We start from the raw sequence: 26595 nt of genomic DNA on the forward strand, positions 1-26595 counted from the left end.
CGGACCGGAAGCTCTTCCTTGGTCTTGCAGGGACTTCTGGGAAATGAAGTCCCTGCACGCTCGCAGCCCTGCTGATGCCTCGCGCCCCTTACCGCCTTGCTGCTAGCACTCCCTCGCGTCTCCTCCCAACAAGCTGCTGGCGCTGACACCCAGCAGCGAAGCGGCACCCGCGGAGCGGGTGCGGCGAGGGGTTGAAGCCTTGAAGCCTTCTGGTCTGCTTACAGTGTCCACGTGCGCTGAGAAGCCATGTATCCCGGCGCCTCCGTCCTCAAAGGGTGAGTGTCCCGCAGATGGTCAGGATCCCAGCGTTTTTCAGGACCCTGGGTGGGCGGGGGGCGGGCCAGCAGGGAGAGCGGACCGGAAGCTCTTCCTTGGTCTTGCAGGGACTTCTGGGAAATGAAGTCCCTGCACGCTCGCAGCCCTGCTGATGCCTTGCGCCCCTTACCGCCTTGCTGCTAGCACTCCCTCGCGTCTCCTCCCAACAAGCTGCTGGCGCTGACACCCAGCAGCGAAGCGGCACCCGCGGAGCGGGTGCGGCGAGGGGTTGAAGCCTTGAAGCCTTCTGGTCTGCTTACAGTGTCCAAGTGCGCTGAGAAGCCACGTATCCCGGCGCCTCCGTCCTCAAAGGGTGAGTGTCCCGCAGATGGTCAGGATCCCAGCGTTTTTCAGGACCCTGGGTGGGCGGGGGGCGGGCCAGCAGGGAGAGCGGACCGGAAGCTCTTCCTTGGTCTTGCAGGGACTTCTGGGAAATGAAGTCCCTGCACGCTCGCAGCCCTGCTGATGCCTCGCGCCCCTTACCGCCTTGCTGCTAGCACTCCCTCGCGTCTCCTCCCAACAAGCTGCTGGTGCTGACACCCAGCAGCGAAGCGGCACCCGCGGAGCGGGTGCGGCGAGGGGTTGAAGCCTTGAAGCCTTCTGGTCTGCTTACAGTGTCCACGTGCGCTGAGAAGCCACGTATCCCGGCGCCTCCGTCCTCAAAGGGTGAGTTTAAAGTATACATAGTAATTAAACTAAACCAAAGTACATTAGGCCTGACATATTTCAAGGAGAGAATAAATTAATATAGTAGCATTATAGTATTGCAGTGAGAGTGCATTCTCATAAGCCATCAATGTACCTAGACGCATGTTTTTGATTTTAGAGTGTTAACAACAACTTAACCTAATTTAAGTACACTAGACACAACAGACATCAAAGATTGATTTGACTAATTAATTGTCATTATTATTGCAGTAAGAGTACCATCATACAAGCCATCAATATACCTAGTAAATGGGTTTCTTTATATTCAGGGGGAAGTAGGGCGCTTTGATGTAAAATACCAAGATTCAGACTCTAAGATACCGCATACATATTACTTACCATAAATGCATGAATACCCCAATAGTTGAAACATAATTGTAATTTAGGGCTACATCATGCTGGCCTATAATAAGTAGCCCAGAAAGCAAAAATAAATATCGATAAAATTCCGAAAGAATGTATGTTAATCTATAACACATTGATATCTTTTTTATGTCTTTGAATATGTCCACAAGTTAGTGTTCATATGCATGTCATTTTGACCACGATAACCGGCATATACCCTCACTACAAGTTTGGGTCACCCTTATTGATCTCTTATTTAAACATAGAAGTCGACAGAACTTTGAATCATATAGCAATTGTAGTTGCTGAAAATCATGTAAAGCACCTTATCTTTACCAATATTCAAGTGAGTAGTGTCTACACATGTATAACTGAATCTAAGATGTAAGTTAGTTTGGGCAATGGTTCCGATGTCTTGGGTGATTCGGATCCCGAGATAGCGCATAGAGGTGGTGATGTTTATGCCTAACCGTGGGTCCGGAATATTCCACACCATGACCTCGGTCTTACTTGAATTGATATTGTAGCCCGAGATCTTGCCGAACTCTACGGCCTTCTGAATCACGGCAGGGAAGGACAACACCGGATCCGAGGTAAAGATTAAGATATCATCGGCATATAATGCCGTCCGCCTCTCCCACTCCTTAAACTTGAATGATGGTATATTATCGTCTGCTCGCAAAGCCTGGGCAAACGGCTCAATGTATAAATTAAAAAGGAGGGGAGAGAGCGGACAACCCTGCCTCGTACCTCTAGTAATCTTAAAGGGTTCTGTCAAAATCTCATTAATCAGCAGCCTAGCCGAAGGGGCTCTGTTTTATGCCATTCTGTTGGCTAGAAGGCAGATTTGCATACGGTGGGTGGAAAAAACTGCTCCAATATATTCGGACTGGCTCACGTCTTTATATGAAACATCAAAGGTGGATATGGCTAGAGCTTGCAATAACCGTAATTTGGCCTTTTGGGATCTGTTGATACAGTGGAGATAGTGTTCCGGGTTTTTTTTTTTTTTTTTTTTTCCCCCGGGTCCTATGATTATGCCACCAACACTCCTTGGACCGGGTCTGGCCTCGATACGGTTTTTTGGTCCTGCAGGTTGAGACATACCTAGATGGAGTCAGCGTAAGAACTTAAAATCCCCTTCTTCTTGGGACTTCTCTGCCACCAGTAAAATATCTCGGAGTCCAGTTCCAGAGATGGGTATCACATTCTTGGTTCCCTCTCTTGGTCGGGGACACGTAAGGTGGTTGGCATTTCCTAAGCAGGGGGTAAGGCAAATGAGGACAAAAAAATAAATAAATAAATAAATAAATAAATAAAAATAACTGAATCTAAGATGACCGCCGTATAAACATAAAAAATGTACGGGTAGAGCCGTCCATATTAAAAAGCATGAGTTGTCCGTAATCCTAACAAGTTGGACAATTGTAAACGTAAACATAACATATAGAAGGTTTAATACATGTGTTCCATCTTTCAACTTAATGCTTAACAATTAAAGTGGATATACATGCAAATTGCATGTTTTAAGATGGCCGCCTCTTAAACATCAGAAACATGAGTTTCTGGCGGAAGAAGGAACTTGGTTATGTAATCTGCATTCACGCGGCGTGCGTAATCATTAGTAACATGCTTTAAAAGCCGAGCAAAATACGTTCCGCGTTTCGTATAGGGTCCACAGAGCGCCGCAAGTCTTTTGTCCATTTAAAAGGTAAGTGCTTCAGAACAAAAAAAGTTAGTTTTTGTGCCATAATGGGTAGATCTTAAGACAAACGGCATTGTAAATGGGCAAGATATTAACCGGTTAACCTACAAATATATGTACATAGGAACTTGTACAATAGTAATACAACTCACATGATTTGACTAAAAGTAACCAACTAAAGAAATGGTTATGACTCTTGTGGCCAGTTTATGTGCTACAATGGATAGATCTTTAGACAGCCTGTATTATTGTTAATAGGCAAGATAATAACAGGATAATCTTAATGTATATATCCAGGAACATGTAAAACATAAATATAATTTACATGTTTGGACTAGATGTGACCAATTAAAGAAATGGCCACTCTTGTGGGAAAGATAAAACTATAAGTTCCCTTGCTCCGTTTAGATCTAGGCCATACAATCCTTGACATCAAGTAGTTCTTTAGGCAGACAAGATATTAATAATAAATATGGATGGGTCACATATATATATATATATATATATATATAGTTTGATTGGTTTCCTATCTTTTAATCAAAATATCTTCATGAATATATTCCACATGCAAACTGAAGAGTATTAAAAGACACTAAGTTTGGGAAAAATAGAGCCTGTTTATATAATCTATCAGAAACAAGCACCATTGATCCTTATATTAACATTCTTTTTTCCTCCCTCCATCTGCTCTCATTTATTTGGGCCCCAGGATGTCATCTTCATTTGCCCTCACCAAAGGCCCAAATAACTGCAAAGACTAAAAGGGCAAGTAAAAATAAGCAAGATACTTCGAGAATATCAAAAGGTCAGTATTCAACCTGTATCCTAAAATAAGAACAAATACATAGGGTAACGATATGCTATTTAGAGGCATCTTCAAATAAGAATAAATGTAGCACCTTATGACACATAGTTAACTGATATCAATGGACTGTAATTTTGATCTTTATAACTAATGTAATTACATCTATTTTTACAGAATTATCTCTAAAACTACCAGAACCTTAAGAAGTGATTACAGATCGACATTTTTATACCCTCTAAGAAACCCATAGGACCTCAGCTGATTATTGCATTGACTTATGAACTTTCCTAAGACAAGCTTGGTAAGCGAGACACTAATGCATCTAACAAACCCCGCTCGAGGAGAAATGATAGGTTAGGTTTGTCATCACTCTTTTGCATATAAAGATATAATAAGGTGCATGTGTTCATAATTTTTTCAGCTTATTCAGACCTGAGAAATATATGTGAACGATTTATCGTCAACCTAAGAAGAGTTTATATACCTACATAGAGCCATAGAATAGCTGAGGTAAGCAATAAGTAAATATACTCTAGTTACTCCATAGAATCTAAACATTAGTATAACTTCAGTTTTTCTTTATCGCTAATTCTCATAGAATGGTTCTTGCTGTTAAGCACCGTCTGATAACAATCATCAATTGTTTCCTATATGAGAATCGAATTATAAATATAGTCAAATACAGAAAGTTATTAATAAGCCAGGTATTACTGAGAAACTATAGTTTAGACATCTTCCTCATTTGCCATGTACAGTTGTTGCTGGTTGTGCCCACACAATGTTTTTATTGATTCTGAATATATAAGCAACAGTGCTTTTGAAATAAATTGCCCCAACTTAAAAAAAACAATTATATCATATAGTAGGAGTCTTTTTGTGACCATTTAGAGCCAATAGTGTATAAGTTAGTCTTACACCATTAGTCTGATTAAATATATTGTCCTAATGTTAACTTTTTCCCTTATTTTTAGCCAAACTTTGGTGTGAATACCCTGAGGAAGGCTGTCGTCGAAACGCGTTGGTGCAATTCAACATCTTCAAAAATCAGTATTTTGACTTAACTGGATTTATATTCGGTGAAAAAGTAACCAACAATTTGGTCTGTTCAAATGTATACAAAATAACAGCATGAAAGGCCTTGTTGATCCTTAATCTAACACAAATTTTTTACACTATCTTCATCCATAAAAGAAGTTTTCTAGTTCCTTAGGCTACTACATACCATCTAAGAACTGTGGTTTTCTAAAAGAGACAGGGAAAGATAGAGAGACAGAAATAATTGTAATGAATATGTTTGTTTGTTGTTTTTATAATGTAAAAGAACTTTGATAATAAATGTGCAATAATCATCATATAAAATAATATAAAATTGAAAAGTAATAATGAAATAAAAAGATATATAGTTTCTTAATAAAAAACATGAAGTTTGTGTTATGTAAACAAAAAATTAGATTCATGGTGTAAGCACTACAAATTGTATATTTGGCACTATGCCTGGTGCAAAACGTTTTTCAAGAAAGTCACATAAGGCCTGTGCATCAAGATGTAGCACAGTGTAAAACATGCCTTACAAACCCAGAATCTCTCCCTTGAACAAAAGATACGAACAGCAGAAATATATTTGGGGTAGCTGCATGAAACGAGAACACAATCACCCCTCTCCGAAAGGAGTAAAGAGAGGCGGCGGTCAGACTAGGAACACTTCACTATCAGATAGTAGCATAGCTACTAAGGTCGTTGACCCCAAAGACCCCCAGAAATGGCAGTAGATCCCCGGTGGGAGAGATATTGAATGTACAAGCAGATATAAACCAGGCTTTCCTGTAGTACCGCACATCTGTCTACCGGGCCGAGGAAGGAGTGGGAGCTCCCCAATTAGATGAGTATTTGAATAGACTGTTAATTCCCAGACTTAACCCCCTTGAGGGACATACACCAGATGAAACCCTGACCACTGAGGGAATTGGCTTCATGATTGACTGGATCGCACGCAACAAAACTCCTTGGATGGACGGGTTCCCGGTAGACTTTTACTTCACCTACAGAGCAACCCTCACTCCAAAACTACTCCAAATGTACCAACACTCCCGACAGGAGGGCACATTGCTGGGATCCCTATGAAAGGCTGTTGAAAAACAAGGCAGTATCTGTGAGGCCTGCACAAATAACATAACTACATTTGTCCTTCACTGGGAACCAAACACCCAATTGTAGCGCCTGACTCTCAGAGGGTCGCGTTGCAGAGCAGTCTGAGGCTTACTCAAGGGAGGTGGTGTGGGCTAGTAATCACCATTGGCAAGTGCGCAGAAATAAGTCAATAATAGATTGTCCAGTCTGTACTTTTCTTTATAAAATTAAGAGAACATTTACTAAACACACACACTACTCAATACTATGCACCAATTTACAAATATACATAAGCTGTTGAAATGTCTTTGTGACATAGCGTAACATCTCCACCCCTCTCGCAAGGGGGTGGGGTCTACTCTCGCAAGGGGGTGGGGTATAGTACCACCACTCCCATGTATACACATCAACTTGCCCCCAAATGCAGTTAGTTGCACTTAACCTGGAGCGAGGGCCCTGCGCACTGGTATCATCCCAGCGGAGACCCACCCTGTTAGCTCAAAAAGCATTTAAAATAGGTACACCTGCCCTGGTGAAACACACAACCCTGACGAGCATTTCCAACTGACCATGAAGTATGCACCTCTACATCTTAAGGGCTAAATGTCTGGGTTCTTCACCTAAGCATAGCAGCAAGAACACATGTTTAAGCATCACTTTAGAATGACAGTACTCATCACATTTGTTGGACGTTAGAATGTGTTGCAATTACAGCCCCTAAAGACATCACAGATGAAATCACAGGTTTAAGCATATACAGCCAGACACCCTAACAGGAATGCCTGGCAACATAACCCCACTTTGCTTATGACATCACCTTACACAGGTACTTGACATTATACATGTGACCTGCGGTCCCTCTGAAAGAAATAACTAACGTTAGTAAATGTACTACAGGTGCAATTACACCTCTTCACCTCCAGAGGATGCCCTTCTCCAATATCCCCCCACTCAGCATTTCACTCCTTGAGGCAGTCCCTAAAGCTCCCTCAGCTGAAGAACAAAAGTTCCAGCCATGGGGATTCAGATGACTCCTTGCTGAGCCCTTGAGGGGTTATTCTTCTTAATCCCATGAGACTTAGGGTGGGACGTCTCTTCGTCCTGGAGGGAAACTGCGCTTCTCCAGCAGCTCCCCCTGCACCTTAGCGCACAGGTAATGACCCCGTCTTTCTGGGGCCACCACAAGTAGAGGAAACGCGGTTTGCCCTTGCAGGCTTGTCCTGGCCTGCAAGGCATTATGGGCACTCTTGAATATCATAGTAGCGGCTCTCCAGCTGCTCTGGGGAGAGCCGTGATATGGGCCTCTGGCCGCTTCCGTGCTAGTTTGGAGGGTCCGGTCCCACCCAGACCCCCAGGTGAGTGTTACTGCTCGGGTAGCCACTCCCGGGCGTTCTGCGCATTTTGGGGGGCCCGGTCGCACCCGGGCTGCTTGCACACCTCTTACTCCGTTCGGAGTCCCGGTTCCAGCTAGGACCCCTGCATGCTTTCATGTTTGAGGGCAGCCCGGGGAGCCCACCCCCGGCTGCCCCCACCGCCCCCCGCATGGCCAGAACCCTCACGTGCTGCCGTGGGAGCCGGCACCACATTTCTCGTATGCCCGCTCCGGCGGGCAGACCCGAAGACTCGCGCTGGCCTGGTCAGTCCTTGGGGAGTGCGGCTGCCCTCCCCGGCCTCCTCCTTCTCTCCTGGGCTCGGGGATAGGGTCCCGGGCCCCTGGGCCATCTTCACGGGGGCGCAATGGCACCCCTGCTTTGCTTCAGGGCCCCAAACCAGCTTTACGGGGAGTGCGCCGGCGCTCCCCAACTTGCCTCTTCTGTGGGCGCCAGGGGGCTCCTGGCACCCCGCGAGCACCACTTCCTTCTCTCCGGGGTCCGGGGATGGGGTCCCAGGCCCCTGGGCACATTTTCATGGGAAGTGTGACGGCGTTCCCTGACTTTGATTTTTGTGAGACGGCGCTCCCCCGCCTAATCCTCCACACATGGGATCCGTAGTTGGGATCCCGTGCCCCTCCCCCTCACACATCTTCAGGGGGAGTGCAATAGCGCTTCCCGGCTTCACATTTGGCGGGGGCCATGATGGGCACCTGGCACCCTGTGGGGGTACCTTCACGGGGTGTGCGACGGCTCACCCTGACTTCACTTCTTTGGGGGGCAGCCCACAGGAACTGACCCTCCCTGGGGCATCTTCTGGACAGGCGGCGGAGCCCCACACGCTTCGTCATCACTCATGGCAGAGGTCAAAGGTCGCCTACCTTCTGGGGGGCATATCTCAGCAACCAGGGGTCCGATCGTCAATCAATAAATCAATCAGAACATTTGTAGAGTGCACTACTCACCCGTGAGGGTCGAAAGGTGGTGGGGGGGAGGGGTGCTGCTACTGCTCGAATAGCCAGGTCTTGAGTAGCCTCCTGAAGGTTAGTAGGTCCTGGGTCTGCTGTAGGAGGATGGGGAGGGTGTTCCAGGTCTTGGCGGCGAGGTGAGAGAATGATCTACCGCGGGTGGTCGCTCTTCAGATGCGGGAGATGGTGGCTAGGGTGAGGTCGGCAGAGCGGAGCTGGCGGTTCGGGGTGTAGAAGGTGAGTCGTCTGTTTAAGTATGCCGGTCTGGTGTTGTGGAGTGCCTTGAGTGCATGGGTGAGGAGCCTGAAGGTGATCCTCCTGTTGACAGGAAGCCAGTGCAGGTCTCTCAGGTGGGGTGTGATGTGGCTGTGGCGAGGGATGTTGAGGATCAGGCGTGCAGAGGTGTTTTATATGCGTTGTAGTCGTTTCAGGAGTTTGGCCAAGGCTCCAGTGTAGAGGGCGTTTCCGTAGTCCAGCCTGCTGCTGATGAGGGCCTGGGTGACCCTTCTTCTTGTTTTGGTGGGAATCCACCTGTAGATCTAGTAGAGCATGCGGAGGGTGTTGAAGCAGGAGGCCGAGACGCCGTTGATGTGCTTGGTCATGGAGAGTGTTGAGTCGAGGATAAACCCCAGGTTGCGTGCGTGGGCTGCTCCCTGTGCAGTCGGCCACCATGAGTCGTCCCAGGCGGAGGGGGTGGGTCCGAGGATGAGGACCTCCGTCTTGTCCGAGTTCAGGTTCATACGGCTGTTCTTCATCCACTCAGCGACGGCCTTCATTCCTTCAGGGAGGTTGGTTTTGGCGGTGAGTGGGTCCTTGGTGAGGGAGACGATCAACTGGGTGTCGTCGGCATAAGAGATGATGTTGAGGTCGTGCAGTTGGGCGACGTGGGCGAGCGGTGACAAGTAGATGTTGAACAATGTTGGGCTGAGGGATGATCCTTGGGGTACGCCGCAGAGGATGTTGGAGGCACCTGAACGGAAAGGGGGAAGGCAGACGCTCTGGATTCTGCCGGAGAGGAAGGAGGTGGTCCATTCTAGAGCCTTGTCTCGGATCCCTGCGTTGTGGGGGCTTGTGCATAGGGTGCGGTGACAGACAGTGTCAAAGGTGGCTGATAGGTCCAGGAGGATGAGGGCCACAGTTTCAGGGTTGTCCAGCAAGACCCTGATGTCATTGGTGGCGGCGATGAGGGCCGTTTCGGTACTGTGGTTGCTGCGGAACCCGGACTGGGATGGGTTCAAGATGTTGTTCTCCTTGAGGTAGTGGGTCAGTTGTCTGTTGACAGTCTACTCGATGACCTTCGCTGGAAACGGGAGCAGGGAGATGGGCCAAAAGTTCTTGAGACCCCTTCGGATCCGCCTTGGGTTTCTTAAGTAAGGCGTTGATCTCGGCGTGCTTCCAGGCTCTCCAGGAAAGTCGCAGTCTTGAAGGAGATGTTAATGGCCTTGCGGAGATGGGGTACGATGGTGGCGCTAGCTTTATTGAAGATGTGGTGTGGGCATGGGTCTGACAGAGAGCTGGAGTGGATGGTGTTCATGATTTTGATGGTGTTGTCGTTGTTTATGTTGGTCCAAGTGAGCAGGGAATCGATGTGGGTGGTGGCCATGGGGTCTGAGGTGTCGGCGGCTGTCAGGGCAGTCAGGTTGTTGAAGCTGTCGTGGATGTCTGTGATCTTGCGATGGAAGAAGGTGGAAAGGGAGTTGCACAGGTCTTGCGATGGTGGGATGTCATTGGTATTGGAGCTGGGGTTGGAGAGTTCATTCATGATGTTGAAGAGCTCTTTTCTGTTGTGCACATTGTTGTCGGGTGGTCCTTGAAGGAGGCCCTTTGGCGGATCTGATGAGGTGATGGTGTCTGCGGATGGCGTTCTTGTGGGCCATGTAGCTGTCCGGTGTCTGTTTGCTGTGCCATTTCTTCTCTAGTTTTTGACAGGGTTGTCTTGGAGACCTGGAGGTCCGCGGAGAACCAGCTGGCTTTCTTGTTGGTGCGTCTGCTGGAGGGTTTCTTGATCGGGTGAGAGTGTTGGCGCAGTAGTCGATCCATCTCCTGAGGTTGCGGACGGCCGTGTCGGTGGGGTCAGCGGGTGGGTTTCGGACGAGGGTGGTGTTTAGCTGATCTTCAGCGACAGGGGATCTGCTGAGTGCGGTGGTGCATGGTGGGTTTCCTGAAGGTGAAGTGGATGCAGCGATGGTCGGTCCAGGGGAGTTCGGTGGTGTGGCTGAAGGTGACTTGGGAGCTTGTGGTGAAGATGGGGTTGAGCGTGTGGCCGGCGGAGTGGGTGGGCGTTGTGACGAGCTGTGTGAGTCAGAGGTTGGAGAGGTTGGCGATCAGGGTGGTGGAGTTGGTGTCGTTGTTGTTCGCGAGATCTTGGTAATCTTGGTCTCTTCTTGCTCCTGGTGGCTCACCCCAGCCACTGGGAGCACTTTCCTTCACCATGCTGGTCTCCAAGAGGATGGATTCAACAGGGAGCTGTCTTCTCTGGCCCCCTGCTCCAGCCTTTTGCCTGGCTCTCCTCCTAGGCCTCTCTTCTCAATGCGCAGAGGCATCTGCTTCTGCGCATTTGTCCTGGTCTCTTCTCCTGGCACTGTTCAGGATCCTGGGACAGTCATGGGGTTCCTTCTTCCAACTGCTCATTGTGCCTGGCTACAGCACCCTCTGCCTCAGCAGACCACACCCCAGAGAGAGCTTCTCTTCCTGTGCAAACACTTTTAAAGAATTGTGGAGGGGGCTGGCAGGAAGTCTCTGTTTGCCTTATCACACAGCAACAAATCACTTCTCTGCCCCTGCTCCCTCCTTCCTGCCCAGGTCTCGGAGTTTGTTCAAAATGGCGTTGTCCAGTGTCTCCTGCCACTTGGTCTCTGAGCGCCCCTTCCCCCCAGGCTGCCTTCCCTCCGGAGGGGCCTGGTGCCTGGCACCAGGTGTCAACTATTGATGGAGGAACCTGCAGCTCCAGCCATCTTCTTTTCTTGGGGTGGAGGCCCTCGCCCTTGGAATGCTTTTGCTGGACTGGGCCTCTGAGGCCACGGCTTGAAGAGGAAGGTCATTAAATCAGTCTGGCAGAGTTAGCCCCTAGCCAGGCCCTGGTTATGAGCTGACTCAGAGAAATATAACATTTCTGGATGACCCAGAAGCAGTACAAATATGACTTGGACTCTGCAGAATACTATACTTCTCACACAAGTTACAGTGGACTTTAGTGTGTGTCTGGAATTTGTAGGCCTTAGGAAAGTGTCACTAGCCCATGGGCTCCACATTCCCATAGCAGAGTAATGAAGTGAAAACAGTAAAACACACTGACTTTCCCTGGCATGTTTCTTCCCAGAGTATAAAGCCTAGTCCATGTCACCACCCAATTCTGCATAAGTCCTGCCACACCATTCACATTGTAGCTGCTCCTGGGCTGCGCATGCCAGGTATCTCCCCTGCGCAGCCCGTAAACGTGTGCACAAGCAAGTACACTTGTGTCTGCATGTAATCAGCCTGGTGCTCCTTACTCCCGCTGCTGCACAGCGGCCTGGCCAAGCTAGGGAGACACCAGTAAAACCCACATGCAGTTTCTTTCATCATGAGTTCACTGTGGGTGAGTCCCAACTTATGAGGCTCTCCCACAGTAAAAGCTCTACAAATAGGTGCTAAAAAAGCGAAAAATCCGGGCGGCCCAAAGTGTCAGAACCGCCTTCTAACAGTAGCTATGATATTGGTCCTGCCTAAGCCCAACAGGGACCCCCTGGAGCTACGCTCCTACTGGCCACTGTACACCGACCACAAGATTTGCAGGAAGGTCCTTGCAAACAGGTTGCTCCTCTGTCTCTCTACATTGGCACCAAGGCCAGAATGGTTTCGTACCTGGGAGAAAAACGTGTCTAAACCTATGACGCCTCTACAGCTGATAGAGAAGAATCTTCAAGAATTGCCTCCATAAACAGCCCTCTCACTAGATATAGAGAAGGCCTTCGACACCCTTGTGTAGTTTTACTTAACGAAAGTGCTGATGTGCATGAAACTAGGTGCAGAAATACTGCACTGGATAAATCTCCTCTACACTAACCCCCCTGGCCAGCATCCGGACAGGCAGAGATCTCAGTTTCTTTTGAATGCAGCAAAGATGCCCGCTGTCGATTACTGTTGCCCTAGCCATGGATCTGTTCGCTGCCCTGTTTCGTTCACAGGACCCAGCAATCAGTATACCGAGTGAGCCAAATTGAGAGGCCATATCATTGTATGCTGATGATGCATTTTTGTACCTCAGGAGCGTGCATTCATATCTACCACAGGTGATGGATGTTCTAGACGATTTTGGTAGGGCTTCTAGACTAAGGCTAAATTGGACAAAATCCAGCTTATATCCCATGCGCCAACTCACTACTTAGAACAGGAAGTGCTGCCCCAATTAGCACCGGGGTGGCACCCTGATATCTTTAGGTATTAAGCGATGAACTTACCACACCGACAAAGAACGTATAGAGGGCAACTTAGGTGATGTCCAAGGTTTGCAGTTCCCTGTTGCTTTGGGGCTCTCTGCAACTATCAACCCATGGGTAGAGTGTAAGTTGCAAAAATGCTGTTAATACATTTATACTGCTTCTCAACCCCTCTCGTTTACCTGCCTCTGCGCTTCTTCAGAAAATTGGACTCTGTTTCTGTTCTTATGGACTTAATCTGGGGAGTGGTCCATACTATACCTTGGAACGGGATGGGGGATGTACATTTAAAAGACTAATAAAGAATTACAAACTACTGTGTGACTCAGAAGACGATTATTTCTCAATACAGCCCTTGTTTGTGATCTTGTTACAGTTCTCACATTATCACCCGCACTAGAAGAAATGGGGGCCTGGGGTGTCTGATCACAGAATCTCATTTACATATAAAGGGGAGTGAAAGCCTGTTCATTATGCACAACACAATTTGTTTATAAAAAAGTACGTACATTGCACAGGGAGTGTGATTCAGGTAACAGTGTGAGTAGTGTATGACAGGAGCAAGCAGTCTTAGTTGCTGAGACATGAATCTCTGATGGGTGCATCTTTAGCTCTATCAACTGTTTGAGAGAGGGTGGCAGTCTAAAATTCTGGGGGCACAGATACCAACAGCTTCCCTCAATCTTTGATTTTTGCATCTAAAGGTGGTGCAGATGCCACCTAAGAGAGTAACCTTTCCAGCTAGGGAATGTGCTTTCTGGAGTCAGCCTGCTTCTCTTCTCCAAAACTTTGGTCAGCAAAGGTAAATGTGTCTTCTACTAAAGTATTCTTAGCTCACTTTTGGTAACGTGGCTTGAGCAGTATGGCCTAAGGCGCGCTCGAAGGTAAAGCAAAACAGTGGAAGTCACACATTTCAATACAGTTTATTCAAAATAGACAAGGAACTTTAAGATTCAAACCAAGTTTAGATCCCAAAAAAATATTTAATAATTATTCAGAAGCAAAATCTAAAGGTGGGCTGTGATTTAAGGATTATTAATTAGCAAAAACAACTGTCAAAGCCAAACAAAAAGGTAAATGAATAAAAAACAAGCAGTTCCACTGAATCAATCAGGAAGTCACCTACAAAACTGTAGCTGACTTTGGTAGCTATGCTCGAGAGGACAAAGATAAGTTTAGACTCTGGTGATGATTAAACTGGAATTTGATGCAAGGTTTTTGGCTGAATCAGTCTCAGAAGGTGACGAGCTGCACAGAAGTGGCTTGAAGTGCAAAATTCCCACAGAGTAGAGTTAGGTCATCAAGTTGAACCTGAATCCACGGCCATCAAAATGTGTGAAACTTCAAGCAATTACAACAGCTGCAAAGTCTTCGGAGCTTCCAAGTTATGGAGATGGTTCAAGGTTGATGATAAGAGCCAAAGCATGGAACGTGGCAGGCCTGAGGCATGGTTAAGGGGATAGCAGGTTCCATTTGAAACAAAAAGATGGAAAGAGGCCACTCGTGTGGATCTTTGTAATACGAGGCTGTGTCCTTTTGGAACAGAAGTCATTAGGACTATTTAGGATGGGGTCAAGAATGGTTTGCATATGGCTGGCCACGTCTGTATTTACACAAAGACTAGAGAATGATGTGGCGGGATGGTGCTGAGATTAACTACCAGTCCATCCATCACCTTTAGTTTTTCTCAATGATCAGCCCTACGTGGTACAGTCATGAACACATGTTGGTTCCATAGAGAGCTATGACAAAGGGACTCCTGCTGCAGCCCCTGGGGAGGCTCATTAAGGCTGGAAACAGTTCGAGTTTACACGCATTCCAGATCCTTGGGGGTGTGGCCTCAAAGTTCAGGATCAAATGGACTTTGTGGGTCATAGCCACAGCTTATAAACACTCAGCGAACACAACACACTGAATGGAATGAGGCCACAAATAGTTACAAAAGAATGAGGTTAATTCAAGCATTTCCATCCCACACTGTTTGCTTTTCTCCATAGACAGTTTGTTGGACAGTCAATACAGTGGTGTCTTTGTGGCTGCTTCATATAAATGTTTTGTGATGCTGAAAGCTCCTCCTCAGGGTTGACAGTGAGCACATTTTATTCTCCCACATTGTCTTGCTTATGTAGAAAGGTTACATTTACAACTGAAGTTTTCGGGACATTGAGAGCACGGGTCATTTTCTTTCACGTTGTGGGTTCTCTCTTGTTGAATGAAACTGAATCACCAGCAGGCACTTCCGTGGCATTTAGAACAATGACGAGGTTTCTTCCGGGTAAGTTCTCGCAGGTTGAGTGAGACCAGATTTCCGACTGAAACTTTTCCAGCATTCAGAGAGCTAAGAAGTTTGTTCCCCAGTGTGAGTTCTCTCATGTTGAATGAGAGTCTTTTTCAATCTGAAGCTTTTGTGGCATTCAGAGCACTGATACGGGTTGAGCCCAGTGTGAGTTCTTTCATGACTGGTGAGAGTTTGTTTACATCCAAAGCTTTTCTGGCATTCAGAGCACTGATACGGTTTATGCCCAGTGTGGGTTCTTTCATGTACAGTGAGGCTGGATTTCTGACTGAAGCTTTTACAGCATTCAGAGCACTGATAAGGTTTTTGTCCAGTGTGAGTTCTCTCGTGTTCAATTAAACTGGATCCGTGACTGAATCCTTTCCGGCACTCAGAGCACTGGTAAGGTTTTTGCCCAGTGTGAGTTCTCTCATGTGTAATGAGATTTATTTTCTGACTGAAGCTTTTTTGGCATTCAGAACACTGATACTGTTTGAGCCCAGTATGGATTCTCTCATGTAGAGTTAAACCGGATTTGTGATAGAAACCTTTTTGGCATTCAGAACACTGATACCAGTCATGCCCAGTGTGGGTTCTTTCATGCACAGTAAGGTTGTATTTCTGGCTGAAGCTTTTACAGCATTCTGAGCACTGATAAGGTTTTTGTCCAGTGTGGGTCCTTTCATGTGCAGTAAGGCTGGATTTATGACTGAAGCTTTTACAGCATTCAGAGCACTGATAAGGTTTTTGCCCCGTGTGAGTTCTCTCATGGCAAGTGAGAGTGTTTTTCAGTCTGAAGCTTTTCTGGCATTCAGAGCACTGATAGGGTTTGAGCCCAGTATGGATTCTCTCATGTAGAGTTAAACCGAATTTGTGATTGAAACCTTTTTGGCATTCAGAACACTGATACGGTTTATGCCCAGTGTGGTTTCTTTCATGCACAGTAAGGTTGGATTTATGACTGAAGCTTTTACAGCATTCAGAGCACTGATAAGGTTTTTGCCCAGTGTGGGTTCTTTCATGTAAAGTGAGATTGGATTTGTGATTGAAGCCTTTCTGGCATTCAGGACACTGATACGGTTTTCGTCCAGCGCTAGTTTTCTCATGTTTAGTGAGGTAGGATTCATGACTAAATCTGTTCTCGCATTCATTGCGCTTATTTGAGTTGTTTGTTTCTCCAAGTTGGGTTTGTTCCTGGATACCTGTCATCATAGGACTAAATTTGATTTCTGATTGTGTACTTGTTTATGTTACACTCAACATTAACTTTTAAAATACATTTCAGATGCTCTTCTTAAAATATATATTTAACTAATGATAGTTTTTACCTGAAAATGATGTCCCTACCTTTCAAGGCACCTATCTAACTTGTCTTATTAACTTTCACTGAGGAGCCCCTTGTATTTATTAAGAGGCCTCTCATGGATTCCTTTTCTCCAAGTTATGCCCGGGTGAATTCTCTAAAGTTTAATTAGTCTCATTTAGTGATTCTAGTTTATCACATTTAGTGTTTGCCTGTTAGGTATGTTTGTTCATACAAGTAATGACAGATGATTAGGGCATGCCAGGGTGGTTTATGAATTATCAATAGCGTAACACTGGCCCTTTTATACTTTCTGTAGCAGTCTATGCTTTTTTGCTCAGTGGCTAAGACAAGTACATGATACACTTTGGAGGTTACAGGACACTTTGAAACCACTCGAATACACCCAAGAGACAGAGCTGGTGGGGGAAAATCTTCCTACATTGGAAATGTTAATCCAGCATCTTTGCTGTAACGACTTCTGAGACAGAGTATTTACAATGAGTTTCTTTTAAACAACCTTTTCTCTCCTCTCATCTCCAGGAGACAAAAGCTTGCACTTGTACACCAAGGGTATTAGTCTTCTTGACAGTTCTGTCACATCACAACACGTATACTGATTTGTTGGGGAGGGTTTGGGTCTCCAAAGCATTTTTCATAAACCATCAAACAGAATTTACAGCACTGAGTTTTCTCAAGTGCACTGCGTGGGCATCAATTGTGGCCAATGTTCTCCTCAATTTCAGTTACTAACACTTGGTAAACATTTATGGCCATTTTTCTTTAGGGATTTGACAACTTTCACATTCACCAGTTTCTTCCGCACCAACATCCTTACCATTCCTGGCACATAGAATGTGTTTCTTCTCTAGAGCTCGAGAATGTTTTAACTTTCCTTGAAATAATCCTTTTCGTTCTGTTTCACTAAATTTAAACCTTCTTTTTTCTGTTCATGCTTCAGTCACCTGTAGAAATGGAGTCAAAAATTTGAAATGAACACAAAGAAAATATATTTGTGACCTTATACTTTGCACAAAGAAAGTATGGACAAAAACAAGCTAGGAAATCAGTTGAGTATCATTTTTTCTGATAGTGGTGAAACAGCTCGGGACACTGTAGATCGGGAGCTTCGGATTACTGGAGCTCATGGATGTGAGAGAAAACTTAATTAATATTTAAGAAAGAAACACAAGTTGCACATATATTGCGACACAGATTCTCAGAAGCAGCCAACACTATCAATTTTCAATATCTGTGGCAAAGGCTGGCATCACAATGATATATTTGTAATACTTTTAATGAATTATCAGATGTTATTTACTCCCCTGCCCACCTAGACTGTTAATCTATTCCTGTTTCCAGTGATCTAGGAAAGGACATTTTATTGAACGAAGGAATTTGCCTTGTTGCACTCAGTGCTTTAAATTCCACTGTAGACTGACGCTGTGCCCAGTTAGCTCAGTGAAATTCACTATTTTAAATTGTGCGGATGATAAGGACTTACTTGGTGGCCCAGAACTCATCACACTCCTCCGACAGGACCCAGGCACTGCAACACCTGAAAAAGATACAAAAACAGCACAACAGTAAAGGAAAAAAAAGGGTCTAGAAAAGAAAAACACAAAACAGAAGAAAGAGAAAAAAGGCTATCTTCCACTCTCACCACATGTTCCAGCACAGGAAACTCTGAGGCAGATGTGTGTGAACCCATAAGTTACTTCTAAACACAGTGCCCCCAAGGTCAGCACCAGGTGCGGCTCCACCAGTTGCACCACCCTAAAGCAAGCCTTGTGTGCGTGTATGTCCACACACATATACTGTGTATTTTGCTTGTAGTAGATAAAACAGAAAAGGATTGTTTAGGAGGACATAAAGAGATGGAAGTCAGATCCAAGAGAAAAGATGCCGAAAGAACGGACAGAGGGAGGATAGTATCATGTGGTGTAGAGGAGGAGACACATATGATAATAGTTAAGGAACTGCTGGGCAAAACTGACCTAAAAAGGAACTGGACCTGCACTACACCCCCAACATTTCCAGGAGGAATGAGGCTCCATCATATTATTATCAGAAGTTTGATAACAACACGAATAGTGCACAGTGGGAGTCAAATGTTGGAGCTAAAGAGACAAAAACAAAACAGAGATCAAGAAAGGGAATAGAGAAAGAAGAAACAGGGGAAAAGGAAACTTAAGAGTTATAGGAATCTTTACCTGACAGTTATATTATATTTTGTTCCTCCAATGGTGGCAGCCACGCTGCACTGCCTGGTCATCCCAGAATATCTTGAAAGGAAGTAAAGAAATGGTTTTGCATCAGACGACTATCACACTTCATCACATTTTATAAAAAAAGACATGAAATAACAAAACAAAAGAATCTCTTTTTCTCTAGAGGCCATTGTGAAGCAAATATGGGTATGGATAAATACTTTTTTGGTTCACCAAGAACCATGATCCCTTGCTGGAAAAGGTCTCTGTGAATATAACCCTAACAACCCAGTCCACTTATTCATAACCCCCATCTTTCCATTTACAGACCATGAAACTTGCAAATTAAAACAATCTGGTTTGCAAAGGTATGTTAATGTCCTTGTACATAATTCTGCCCAAACTTCATAAATCAGTCAACCAGACTCTTAGATTAATACAAACCATGCTCTCTGAACAACAGCAATTCAAGCTCAAGTTGATGCAGAATTTGAATGCTGAGCAATGGAAGCAACAAAGCATCAATGTGTTGGTGCTTTTTATCGATAAATTATCTAAAGGGATGATGTGGAGGGTCCGTGTCTTATGAGCCATATAGGATGGTGACCCAAGGGCTAGAATTTGGAATAAATCCTTCACGAGACAAAGATTAGAACATTGAAATGTTGAGATCCATTGAAGACAACGGAGCAGCAGCAGCCTATACAACCTGATATAGGCCCGCTGCTCTCAACATTACAATGTCCTAATACACAGCCTCTGCCTCTCAAAAATATATGGATTTGTGCAGGAGAAAGCAAAGGATAGAGCCTGCAGCATGGCACACAGGCGCCGCCCCCCCTTCCTCCTCCCATAGCTCGCAGTGTCACAGGCGTCTCGGAAGGAGGGGGGGTTCTGCTTATCTCCTGCATCTCCTCGGCTCACCTGAATGATGAAAAGCAGTTTAGCCAAGCCCAGGGAGAGCCAAGGGCTGACTTCAGCCTCCTTTAACCGCTATTGCTGAGAATGTTCAACAATTAACCACCATGGTCCTGCATGCTACTGTTAACTGTTGAACATTCACAGCAAAATCTGTGAAACAAAGATTTCGGAGTACCGGAGGTGTTTCAACCTCCCTCGGTCTCTGGGACACTGTTGTTATATCAATTAACTTATGCTGGCCTCACGGGGCAAACAGTGTAATGACCTTATAGTCAGCCATAGCAGTAAATACTGCCCATTAAAAGACCGCTCCCTTGGTAAAGGCCCTTGCCTTTGGAGCTACAAGAAGCATCAAAGCTATATTAAAGGTTTCAAATAATTACTGAAGACATAAATATGGTTACTAAGTCAGAGAAAAAATATTATAATATTTGCAGGAGGATCACATAAAGGTAACCTCTAAAGTATATCAAAAGCCAGAATCAGAAATAAATCCACCACAAAAAATGTGTGCCAAGAAATACGTTTTTTTCTCTATATTATCAAATAGCAAACTGACATAGAATCTGCTTAATTAAAAATCAAGGAAAAGTTCTTATGTACAAAATCAGCAAGATGACTCACATGCAGTCTGCCTTTAGGAAATGTGTAAAATAAAACAATTCCAGCAAATATCCCAAAACAGTACATTTTATAAGTTTTCAGACAGAGAGACCACCTTATTGACATGGTTCATGATGAGATAAAAATGACAGCAATCAATAAATGTTCATGAAAACAGGCACAACAAAATGTAATTTAATAAACCACACTTACAAAATTAATAATTAATTGTGACTCTTCACCTAACAGCCACAAGTCATTTTCCAAGGTATGTCCCTAACATAATAACTGGATCTTAATCCCAGTGTGAGTTTCTGGCCATTCATTTATGGCCCAATTTGTACAGGAACATTTGCTGACAGCTCACTCGTTGTTTTTTAGAAATGCCTACAACTTGGACTCCTTTCCCAAGAGGGGTGGGTTGGGCGCACCCGTCAGTCTGACTGTGGAACGGGAGGCACATGTATTGATTAAAAGAGATGCTGGATTCCCATTTACTTCTTCTACAAAAGGGCCGCTCTGGGTGACCTATAGGACTGCACCTAGCATGCAACCCTTCTCCCATCTCAGGCACAGTCATTGTGTATGATTCAGTCCAGTATAAACTCCTAGTGCAAGAGGAAGTTGTGGAAAATCCTTATTAATCACTGAAGGATTTTGTTGAAATACTGAATTTGTTGAGAATTTGGCGTTCTATTTTGCACTGGGCTGTGGGACCATCGGGACTGAAGGCATGTTCCAATATATTTGCCTTTGATTCTGCATGCTCGGCACAGAGGCTAGTTGGGCTGGGACCATTGACTGTGACTTCCCATTCTGGCCATCTGATTCATGTTCCAATTTCCCAGGTTCCTGCAAACATCGCAAGGAGCGAGTCTTATTCTGCACACTATTAGTGTTTGAGGTATTTAAATTGCCACTGTCAGTAAAACCTACACCCTGAGCAGGGCCGGACTGGCCGTAACGGGCTTCGGGTGTTTCCCCAGGGGGGCTGGAAGAGTGGGGGCTGATTCTTCAGTGCTGGGAAACATATTTGTTACTGGGGGCTGGTTTTGCTCTGGTGCTGCTATATCACCCCCAGCAACAAAAGAGGCAGGGGGCTGGTCCGTCAAAATTGTCAGGCCTGGTTTGGGTTCCCAGTCCGGCCCTGACCCAGAGGAACAACATTTCCTCCTTGCTCATACTGAACATCATTACTCTGCACACCAACGCCGTGACTATCCAAATTCACACCAGCAACAAACCCAGAATCAAAACGAGAATACAATCCATGAGAACCACTTTTGTCATCCGTTTGGAACATTTTTGTCTGAGCGCTCATTTTTTGATATTTGTCTGCTTAGTAACAAAATTCTCACTACAGAACTTTGCGTAAAACAAAATCTCTTCCGGAATGGTAGTCTGCAGCCCCTCACATTTTGCTGGATATGTGAACTAACCTCTGGATACAACGCTAAAAGATGCGCCCTCTTTTACCCGGTCTTTGCCTTTGCAATATTGTCTGTTACTCTGCATTAATCTCTTGTACTATAAAATAAAATATTTTGAGGCGCTTCACTACGTGGCTCTTCAATTGGCCAGTTTACAAGCAACTTACACTCATTCCACAAATCTCTTGGGACAACAATTAACAAACTTAAACTCAGCTCTTAACCACCCTGTCTGGACGAACAGGCCTCATCTCCAATGCATCCCTCCTGGAGAGGCCCCACCTCCTTTGAACCACCCAAACACAGGACAGGCCTCACCTCCTCTAGACCCCCCTGGACAGGCCTCATTCACCACCTCTGACCACCCTGGACAGGCCTTGCTTCCTCTACATCCCCCCGACAAGTCTCGCCTCCTCTGCACCTACCTCCAAACAGGCCTCACCCTCCTCTACATCCCATGGACAGTCCTCCCCTCCTCTGCACCCCTGGACAGGCCTCACCTCCTCTGCACCCCTGGACAGATATCCCCTCCACTGCACCCCCCTGGACAGGCCTCCCCTCCACTGCACCCTGGGACAGACCTCACCTCCTTTGCACCCCTTGCACATTCCTAACCTCCTCTGCACCCCACTAGACAGGCCTCACTTCCTCTGCACCCCCCAGCTCTGGACAGGCCTCACCTCCTCTGCACTACCTTGGACAGGCCTTGCCTGCAGCAACCCCCTTCCCTGACAGGCCTCACCTCCTCGGCACGGTACCACACCACAGAACAGGCCTCTTCTGCAACCCCCCCGCCAGAAAAGCATCACCTCCTCTGCACCCATGGACAGGCCTCACCTCCTCTGCACCCCTGGACAGGCCTCTCCTCCTCTGCCCCCTGAACAGGCTTCACCTCCTCTGCACACCTGAACAGGCCTCACCTCCTCTGCACCCCTGGACAGGCCTCCCTCCTCTGCACCCCCTCAGGACAGACCTCATCTCCTCTGCACCCCCAACCCTTGCAGGACATGCCTCATCTCGTTTGCCCCCACATGGGCAAATTGAGAAGTTGGTCTGGTATATGCTGTCCACTAGTTATAATGGGCACCTTGTACCAGTCCAAACAACCCTTATTAATGATAGATTAAAGAAATCCTTTATTAAAAGCTATCCTAGTGGTAGCTGTGGAAAGCAGCCTTCAGGCTAAGTCTTGAAGGAATGTAAAGCAGCTTCTTTTTACCAGTCTATAATCTCATGAATGACCAAATCAAAGGAGAACCACACCAGGTATATATATATAAAATATATGTATTTATTCTAAAACACACCCCCTAGTCTCTTTATGAGGCTAGAAGTCGAAGTACACAAGTTACACGTCAAATACTACAGTAAATAGCACAATAGGCCCCAGGGAGGGACCAAACCATATTCTAAAAAAGTGATATAAGAACCACAACTTGACTAGACGCAAGGCCTAGTGCCTGTAGAATCACTGGGCCCCTTCGGAACCATCCAAGGTAGTGACACAGGGGACGCGTGCAGTGTGGGAACACAGCCGCAAGCGCCGTTAGCTTCTACTGATGGTACAGGCAGTACAACAGAAGTCCACCGCAATGGGAGTCTGCAACGACGGGCGAGTCAATACTCATTCCGTGAGGGCAGACGGTAAACTTTCCTTAAACATCAGTTACCCCGACCGGCCACAGACCGGAATGCGGGACTGCTCTTGATGTGTTCCTTATCTTCGTAACGCTTTAGTGGTCTTTATATGAAAAAGCTTCTGTGCCATGTACTCTTAGACAACCTTGTCTTCTTGCTTAACATCGAGGCATGTATTTATAAGTCCTGATGATGATCCCATATTAAATAGGGATCGAAACATCGTCGACAGTATACACTTGATGATTTATATACTGTATTGCAAAAATCACAAAAAGGGTATTTTCATACTAATTGCCTGTTGTAATTTTGAAGTACTCACAGACTGCCCTCCCTTGCCTTTCACTTATATGTATGTCATATGTTTTCACATATGTGATAGTTGGACACAGGTTGTGTCTCGCTTGGTAATTGCTTAACAACTTGGATACATATAACTATTTATGCTATTAAAATCTGTCCGGCTGGACAGCAAATATAGATTTCAATCTTGGTCTATATTCATTTGGTTTCTCCTATTTTTGCTAATGTTTGGGACCATTGTCTTTAGAAACATTATACACTCCCAAAGGTCCCAGACCGATTGCTACTTTTGGGTTCCCTTGTTCCTTTTAACATTAAATTCCTTCAAGACTTAGTCTGAAGGCTGCTTTCCATAGCTACCACTAGGACAGTTTTCAATAAAGGTTTTCTTTAATCTATCATCAATAAGGGTTGTTTGGACTAGTGCATGGTTCCCACTATAACTAGTGGACAGCATATGCCAGGCTAACTTCTCACACTCACCTCCTCTGCATCCCTGGACATGCTTCACCTCCTCTGCCCCCTGGACAGGCCTCACCTCCTCTGCACCCCTGGACAGGCCTCCCCTCCTCTGCACCCCTAGACAGGCCTCACCTCTGCACCCCCTGGACAAGCCTCACTGCCTCTGTCCCTGGACAGGCCTCCTCTCCTCTGCCCCCCAGGACAGGCCTCTGCTCCTCTGCCCCCTGAAAAGGCCTCACCTCCTCTGCCCCCTGGACATGCCTCACCTCCTCTGTCCCCTGAACAGGCCTCTCCTCCTCTGCCCCCTGGAAATTCCTCACCTCCTCTGCTCCCTGGACAGGCCTCTCCTCCTCTGCCCCTGGACAGGCCTCTCCTCCTCTGCACAGCTGGACGGGCCTCACCTCCTCTGCTCCCTGGACAGACCTCTCCTCCTCTGCACCCCTGGACAGGCTTCAACTACTCTGCACCTCTGGACAGGCCTCTCCTCCTCTGCACTCCGGGACAGGCCTCACCTCCTCTGCACCCCTGGACAGGCCACACCTCCTCTGCACCCCTGGACAGGCCTCACCTCCTCTGTACACCCTTGAACAGGCCTTGCCTCTTCAGCACCCCTCTGGACAGGCCTCACCTCCTCTGCACCTCTGGACAGGCCTTCACTCCTCTGTGTCCCCTGGACAGGGCTCTCCTCCTCTGCACCCCTGGACAGGCCTCACCTCCTCTGTGTCCCCTGGACAGGGCTCTCCTCCTCTGCACCCCTGGGCAAGCCTCTCCTCCTCTGCACCCCTGGACAGGCCTCACCTCCTCTGCCCCTGGACGGGCCTCACCTCCTCTGCACCCCTGGACAGGCCTCACCTCCTCTGCACCCTTGGACAGGCCTCCTCTCCTCTGCACCCCTGGACAGGCCTCCCCTCCTCTGCACCCCTGGACAGGCCTCACCTCCTCTGTACCCCTGTACAGGCCTCTCCTCCTCTGCACCCCTGGACAGGCCTCACCTCCTTTGCACCCCTGGACAGGCCTCACCTCCTCCTCTCCTCACTCAGGCTCATCAGCAGGAAGAGCTGAGCTCTCCTGACCTCACCATGAATGGGGGTGGGGGGGGGGGGGGGGGGGGTTGGGGCAAGGGGGGTGGGGAATCTGATCCATGGATTCATAAATTGCAGGCAAGTGAGTTAGCAGCTCTCCTACCTGAGCAGAAACCTGTCCAGGCTCTCTCCTCCTCCTGTGGGTCGCAGATCTGAGGTCTGTGTGGATCTGAAGATGAAGGTAACTGCACACCAGACAGGGCTCCTTCCTCCTCTGCAGCAGGCTGGATACAGAGCAGATTGAGGAAGTGATGTCAGCACCGCTGCTGGTGCTGTCTCTGCCACCGCTGATCCGGAGAGGAAACCCTTCTTACTTTCATCAGTTGAGCAGCTCAGTGGGTTTCATCAGCAGGCGAGGAGCGCCCTCTGGTGGCCGCTGACAGAACCGCCGACTCCAGGCTCCAGCAGTGAATACATTTCACACAAACAAGCACTTATACCTGTAAAGACCTGGGATTTCAGATGTTACAGACATAAATGTTTTAAGGGTCAGATAGTTCAAGTACAGGGCCTCACACTTGGCTGGACTAAAAAGTATTTACAGAAAGGTGATAACTGGAAGTGACAGTCTGTATTTCAATGAATATATCTGGATTTCAATGAATATATGAGTATTTCGGTCAGTTATGCAATTAAACTGGGCAGCTTATTTATTTTTTATAATCATTTATTTGCAGGTTTTTCAAATCCACAGTATGGCACACAGGAAAGTAAACAGAAGAAAATACCATGGAGTTTTAAACACCGGATCAAATAGAATGTGTCATAGATCATGTGGCAAAGCGACAATTAAAGGAACCGCTTATTTCTAATTTTCCTGCGTCTGTGGCTTATTCCTTATATTTGATACAGTTTTATATCCTCGAAGAAGACTGAAATTTAGACCCTAATTAGGTTTTGAGTTTCTTATTTAAGAGCACAACTGTATCCTAAAATATTAAGATAGTGGCCTCTTCCAGGCTTTGTTGTTTTGTTAACAGTAACCCCCTCCCTCTCTCAACAAAAATTCACTGACAAAAAATAAAGCAATTGATCTTCGTTACAATTAATTCCTAAGATAGTGATATCAAGTATGAACCAGAAATTTCTCACACAGTTCGCATTGTTTCATAAAAATGAGTGGGTGTTACTGGTCTGAAGAACAGGGGAGGGGCATTTCATTGCTCTAAAATATTCTACTCCTTCACATAGGCCCCTATATCATAGAACGCTCGTCATCAATACACCATTGATTAGTGAGTGCGTCAACTCTTTGTAGCATTGTCATACAAGCAGCCTTGAGTGCCTCAACAGTAACATTAGTTTGGACGTGCATACATCAGAGCCCTCAAACCTCACTCATCACGAGTGACACTAACACATTTGGAGGTCGTGCTGAGGTCTCACACAAACCTGGCCCATATTTCAAAACTATGGGGATTAACTAGAACTGCACACTTGACTATTCGGCACAGAGCAGACCCTCTGTCCCACATTTTGGTGCAAAACTTTTCTCATATTTCAACATGAGTACTGCACACAGTTCAGTAGAATGTTAAATTGAATGTCTATTTTAGTGAGACTTGGTTGTCAATCTTATCACTTTACATTTGTTCTGATCATGTCTA

At 46.2% G+C, this 26595-nt stretch overlaps 1 protein-coding gene across 1 annotated transcript; it reads right to left on the reverse strand.

Moving 5' to 3' along the window:
• Nucleotides 1-13730: 13730 nt before the first annotated feature.
• Nucleotides 13731-25414, reverse strand: LOC147737598 (uncharacterized). The gene is made up of 4 exons (XM_086936672.1): nt 25092-25414; nt 18553-18624; nt 17844-17897; nt 13731-17304 (listed from the first exon to the last, which is right to left on the reverse strand). The coding sequence occupies exon 4, from the start codon at nt 16246-16248 to the stop codon at nt 15100-15102; it is 1149 nt and encodes a 382-aa protein (XP_086792798.1). The 5' UTR covers nt 16249-17304; nt 17844-17897; nt 18553-18624; nt 25092-25414; the 3' UTR covers nt 13731-15099.
• Nucleotides 25415-26595: the final 1181 nt, after the last annotated feature.

This window comes from Lissotriton vulgaris, chromosome 1_1 (genome assembly GCF_964263255.1).
Source record: "Lissotriton vulgaris chromosome 1_1, aLisVul1.2, whole genome shotgun sequence".
Lineage (NCBI taxonomy): Eukaryota > Metazoa > Chordata > Amphibia > Caudata > Salamandridae > Lissotriton > Lissotriton vulgaris.

Bases quoted from the DNA above. Each gene is read 5' to 3' on its own strand.
- LOC147737598 (XM_086936672.1), bottom strand. From the start codon at position 16,248: ATGATGACAGGTATCCAGGAACAAACCCAACTTGGAGAAACAAACAAC.